Source organism: Pinus tabuliformis, chromosome X (assembly GCF_031772625.1).
Source record: "Pinus tabuliformis cultivar Carrire ecotype Pingquan chromosome X, CPIR1, whole genome shotgun sequence".
NCBI classification, from domain to species: Eukaryota; Viridiplantae; Streptophyta; class Pinopsida; order Pinales; family Pinaceae; genus Pinus; species Pinus tabuliformis.
In genome coordinates, this window is record NC_142308.1 from 1,002,468,687 (window position 1) to 1,002,474,960 (window position 6,274).

A 6,274-nucleotide genomic window follows, 5' to 3' on the forward strand; every position below is an offset into this window, starting at 1 on the left:
TCTAAGTGACATTTATGATGAAGGAATGAATTCCTTATTTGCCTTGTATTGTCATGTTGATGATCCTATTCATTTCGAAGATGCAATTAAAGATAGGAAATGGATAGAAGCTATGGATGAGGAGATGAATGCCATAGAGAGAAACAAAACATGGGATTTGGTTGAGCTACCAAAAGGCAAAGAAGTCATTGGAGTTAAATGGGTCTACAAGACCAAGTGCAATGCTGAAGGCACGATAGAAAGACACAAGGCAACGCTGGTTGTCAAGGGATACAAGCAGCAGTATGGAAGAGACTATGAGGAGACTTTCGCACCGGTTGCAAGAATGGAAACCGTGATAGCAGTGTTGTCCATAGCAACACAAAACAAATGGAAAGTCTACCAAATGGACGTGAAGTCAGCATTCCTAAATGGAGTGTTAAAGGAAGAGGTTTATGTTGAACAGCCTCTAGGCTATGAGAAGAAAGGTGAAGAGCACAAAGTGTGCAAATTGAAGAAAGCTCTTTATGGGCTGAAGCAAGCGCCAAGAGCATGGTACAACAGGATAGATTCATATCTATTGGATAATGAATTTGACAAGTGTGAAGGAGAACCCACCGTCTACATCAAGGAAAAGGATGGTAAAATTTTAATTGTTGTCTTATATGTTGATGAGTTTATTTTCACAGGTAATGATGATCAGCTCATTGAGAATTTTAAATCATTCATGAAGGATGAATTTGAAATGACTGACATGGGTTTGTTGAGATACTTCTTAGGCATAGAAGTAGATCAAAATGAAAAAGGAATTTTTATCTCACAAGCAAGATATGTAAATCAAGTATTGGGCAGATTTAACATGCAAGAGTGCAAGGCAGCAATCACTCCCACAGTAATGGGATTAAAACTCAGCAGAGAGGACAGCAGCAAGGATTTTAATCCTAGTTTGTACAAAAGTATTGTGGGGAGCCTTATGCATTTAACAGCAACTAGACCTGATATTATGTATGCTGTTAGCTTAATTTCCAGATTTATGGAGAGGCCAAAGGAGGCACATTGGCAGGCAGCAAAGAGAATTTTGAGGTATGTCAAAGGTACCAAAATGTTTGGAATTTTATATCATGCCTCAGAACATTCAGATTTAATTGGATACACTGATAGTGATTGGGCTGGAAGTGTAGATGATCGGAAAAGCACTTCCAGTTATGTTTTTCATATGGGTTCAGGAGCCATTTCATGGGCTTCTAAGAAGCAGTCCATTGTAGCATTGTCTATAGCAGAGGCTGAATATGTGGCAGCGACAGCAGCAGCATGTCAAGCCATTTGGATGAGAAGGATGTTGAGGAGCTTAGGCCAAGAGCAGGCAAAAGCAACTGTGATTTTTTGTGACAATAGCTCAGCTATTGCATTATCCAAGAATTCGGTGTTTCATAAGAGAATGAAACACATTGATACAAGGTTTCACTACATGAGAGAATTGGTGAACAATGGAGAAATTATCTTAGAACATTGCAGGACTCAGGAACAGGTTGCAGACATTTTGACCAAGCCACTCGACCAGAAAAGCTTTGAATTTTTGAGGAAGTGTTTGGGTATGACTGATAACCCAGCAGTTGAAATTAAAGGGGAGTGTTAAATTATTAATTTCAACCACAGGGCGGTTTTGGAAAACCTCCCGGACTTCCCCGCACCGCCATTCGCAAATGGTTGTACCCATGAAGGAGGCTCTGACACAATCAGGACGCGCCACACATCCACTGTACAACAGCCAAACCGCCTGCTCCGCGGATGTTAAAGGTCGATTGGTTTGCCCGAGGTTGGTGTGCGAAAATCGTCTGATCAAGTCGATGCATACTGCCTGCGTCAAATCAAATTTTTGCGTGTGGTAATGGTTTTTGGTTTGACTGCGGGATGGAAGAATTTATGGATTTTAATGGTTGTTCGTAGATTTAGGTAGAAGCCATAAATTTAGTTACGTGCATATGTTTTATTGTTTTTCATATATATTCATATGTTTTATGTATAACATATTATTGTGTCTGCGCATGGTGGAAGCATGCGATTTGTATAGAACACACAGCAGTGCGAGAATTTAAATAGAACAGGGATATAATGTTTTGTTTGCCATTGCAAAACACAGAAACATCAAGAAATTGCCTTTTGTAATATCCACAGCAGTGGAAAACCTGTGAGCGTAACAGAGTTTTTGTTTTGTGAATCCCTCTCTGCGAAGAGGATGAAATTGTATCAGTATTTTGTTCTAAATCAATAGAAATGTTTTATGGCTGTGTAATGGACTGTTCTCAGTAAATTTGTTTTAAAAGCTTCCTGTGCAAGGATCCTGGACAGAGGAAACAGAGCATTGTCTCTGTGGTGTGTAATTTTTTTTTTTTTGGTATTTTCCCATCAAAAATACCCAACAATCGCTTGGAAAAAAAACATTATGTTTATCTCTTAATCTGATAGGTTGAGAATAATTGTTAATCAACTTCGTATTCAACTCCTCATCGATAGAAGGTGACAATCCAAATTCTAATTTTTCCTCAACTTCCTACCAACTCTCTTACCTCCAAAATGGTGATAAAGCAGGCACTAGTAGCACTGCGTCTTTTTTCAGTGATTTTCAGTATGCATCGCTACTTTTTTTATTATAAACCTAATCTCATTCTCGGGTCAGAATTCGCTGATCATTTCATTCACCCATCCGACCGAAGGAGCAAGCTAGAGACAAATTCAATGCACCCAGAAAATCGATCTAATTCCTCTATGCCATTTCATTAATAGAAGGCTCAAGTTCTCCACATTTATATAGGCGTATTCTACACACAATTTTGGCTCGCAGTGATAGTCATGCTATAACCCTATCCACAAGAATCGAAAAGGGACATGTGAGTAGTTTGACTAATAAAACGGTCAGCGAGATCTTTATGTCGATTTTGAGAATCGCCATTGAAGTTCACCGAATATCTTCTCACAATAGCATCATGTTTTTATGGTAGATATAAATTCAACATCATAAAAAACCTCTAAAACATCTAAAATCTTGAAGTTTGACCACTGCAACTTAAATTTACAAAAATCCCTACCAAAATTTTATCCGTTTAATTAGAATATGAATATTATGTTTCAATAAAATATGTTATATGTTTTATAATATTGAAATTTTAATTCAATAATTAATAATTGTCATATAGATAGTAGAAATTTGACATGCACAAAATATTTTAGAATATAATATTCAAATTATTATACACAAATTAAAGGCTGATATTTATCTGTAAAGTATTTACGTCTTTTTTATCTTTTTAATTAAATTGATTAATTAAAAAAAAGTTGTGTCATATGAAGTTACTCATACTTTTTTGGGATTTGGTATTGATAACCCATGATATTGCACAATGATATTGTAAATCTCTATTGATGTGGTATTAATAAGCCATGATATCGCCCAATGGTATGGTAAATCTCTATAGTCAATAATCTTGTTCCATGTTTTTTTAAATGTATAAATATTTAACTTATATATCAATTATTTTTACAATTAATAATAATAATACTAATTTAAAATAAAGTTATGATTTCTTTTAATTTTTCTATGTACCATGTAGTAAGTATTACTTTAATACTTCTTACAAATTGATGCCTATTTATATGACATCCACACACAGATATATATATATATATATATATATATATATATATATATATATATATATATATAGTTAATCATTTTTTCTATTTTAATAAATTATAATAAAAAAAATTGTATTAAAAAAAATTGTTTGAACATGTAATATTACATTCATTGTGAAATTTTAAGAATGAAGGTTATCACTCTATTCAAAATGTCTTAAATATAAATATAAATATTATTATTACTTTTATATTTCATATTTTTTTAATTGCGCGGAGAGGGAACAAACTTAAATGGTAAATGTAAACAACTCGTATAGGGTAGATCTCACATAAAAGTGTAAACATGTAAATGTAAACGTAATTTTTAACATTTAACATTTCTAATCTAATGTAGACACTATTTAAAAATCAATCTAATTATTAGTATATATAAACACAATATAAATTTATAATATCCAAAACCCTAATCTATTTATTTGGATTATATTATAAGCATTATTTATATAAAGGCTATCATGTACTAACATGCACTTATAAATTGAGAATGATAAATGCAATAATCTACAAATAAAAATATTTTGATTATTTTATAATTAAAATAAATTAATAATGAGGATGAATATTATGTGTGAATGAAAATTGAGTTGTTTTTAGTAAGATTTTTTGGAAGTTTTGGTGATGGGTTTTCTGGTCTATTTTTCTAAAATTCTGCCAGAATTTATGGAAATGACAGCCATGGCATGTAGGGCGGAGCTTGCAAATATGCATGGAAGAAGTCTTTCTCTGGAAGATAATGGAACGCCAAAAAATTGCCTTGCCTTTGATTCCGATAGAGTCAAATAACTAGTTTTATCCCCATGGCATCTCGACATTTATCCTTGGCACTTCCATAATGAAATAGGTCAGAATCATTTTATTACACGTTAATTGATAAAAGATAAAAGGGTTAGCTTCTGATAGAGGGGTCTAGGCAGTCTTATAATACAACCACTTGTGCTGGTCACATGATTGGCTCAAAAAGAGCACATCACATGATTTGCTCGAAGAAAGCCCACGGTGATAATAAAGTCTTGGAAAAAATTCAGTCAGTGATCTTGCTGGTTCACGGGGGTTTCGGAGGAGTCAATCAGTCATCTTATTAGTTCTTGTTCTTCTGCTGGTGTTGGTGCAGGTGCTACCACCAAAAGAGAAATTCTAGGATCTTCTATGAGTAAGTCGCAGCGACTGGAGTAGGGTCTCTATTCCCTGAAGATTTGAAAGGTTTGTCGTTCCCGACATAACCGTCAATTAGATGAAGATAATTCTTTAAACTGTGGGCGTAAGCAGGATCAAGATTATGAAGCTCTTTCAGAATGGGAGAGTCGTTATTATTCAAAACAATTTTCACGCCCACGTGAAAATATATCCAGGGAAACCAATCCAACATTTGACTCAACCATGTCCAGCAGTTCTCGTTGAAAACAAGTCCAGGAACTTTGGGAACAATATCGTTCTTGTTCACCAACCACAACACCTTCACTCCCACCTCCGCCATTCGCAGGGCGAATGCTCTATTCCCAACGCGTGGGCTCTTAAGCTGTGTCCAGTTAATGTTACGCTCAAACTTTCTTCCTTGTATTCATCTACTAGTCTTAAAATTTTTGAAATAACAGTATCTCTTGCAGATATTGAATTGTCTCGATGAGAAGTGTAACAGCTCAAAACTCCCTCCTCCACTCGGACGCCGTTGTCGTTGAAAGGAGCAGCAGACGATAATCCGGCTCCGATGCGCTTGTGTTTGAGAGGAGTAATTGATAATCTGGAAGGAACTAAAATATCTCTTGCGTCCTCTATCCATTCCTGAGCCATTTGGGTTCCTCTCCACGCTACTACAATATCCCGCCATCCTAGTCTTCGTATCTCTTGAGTATCTATGCAAACTGCAATAAACCCAATCCACACAGATTGCTCTATTTTCCTCCCTAAGATATCTGTGTCCGCATACAAATATTTGGTCACTTTATAGCCCTTGGGGTAATACTGGGAATCACCGGCCATTTCACTGCTATCGAACAATTTATCAGGACTATACTTAGCCCCACCATAACCATTCATCAAAAGTTCACTATCAAACGCATCGTAGCACAACTCTGCAAAATCACCATATCTGAGAATCTCAACTTTGAATACTGGATTAATGGGATCTAATAACCCATTCCATGACTCTGCTCCTTCAATATCTTGCCACATATCTGCAAGCGCTATGTTTTCGTATCGGCCAATCTCTTTTACTAGTGGGTGTCTTGAAGAACACGCGATCGATTTTCGGTTTTGGGTCCGGATTAGCTTTTTATGGAGAAGAGTGCCCTTGCTGCTTGAAGCTGTAAGGAATGAAGGGAGCATCCCCATCCTTCGTAGTACTAAATATAGGTGATCTATGAAGCGAGACACGAATTTCTGAATCTCAATGTCCTCAAGTATAAAAAGGCCAGATATCTTAAAGACAGTTCTGCTTCTGTGGTTTTATGCAAGTTGTTAGCTTAGTTTTTCTGATGTGCAATGGCAATCCCAATATGTGTAGCTTACCAGAGCTTGGTATGCGTATATATATCAATATCATACACGAAATTCATTAGCAGCAGCAAGCGGATTGATTTTCTTTAACATAGGGAAGCAAATA

General features: G+C 35.7%; 1 protein-coding gene across 1 annotated transcript; it reads right to left on the bottom strand.

Moving 5' to 3' along the window:
• Positions 1-4,819: 4,819 nt before the first annotated feature.
• On the bottom strand, positions 4,820-6,003 carry LOC149143124 (phospholipase A1-Igamma2, chloroplastic-like). Its single transcript, XM_089451689.1, has 2 exons — positions 5,266-6,003; positions 4,820-5,191 (listed from the first exon to the last, which is right to left on the bottom strand). The coding sequence occupies exons 1-2, from the start codon at positions 6,001-6,003 to the stop codon at positions 4,820-4,822; spliced, it is 1,110 nt and encodes a 369-aa protein (XP_089307815.1).
• Between the last annotated feature and the right edge of the window lie 271 nt (positions 6,004-6,274).

Excerpts from the sequence above, each read along its gene's own strand:
- LOC149143124 (XM_089451689.1), bottom strand. The coding sequence starts at position 6,003 with ATGGGGATGCTCCCTTCATTCCTTACAGCTTCAAGCAGCAAGGGCACT. Across the intron at positions 5,192-5,265 it reads CAATATCTGCAAGAGATACT|CTTAAGAGCCCACGCGTTGG; the intron begins GTTATTTCAAAA and ends AACTGGACACAG.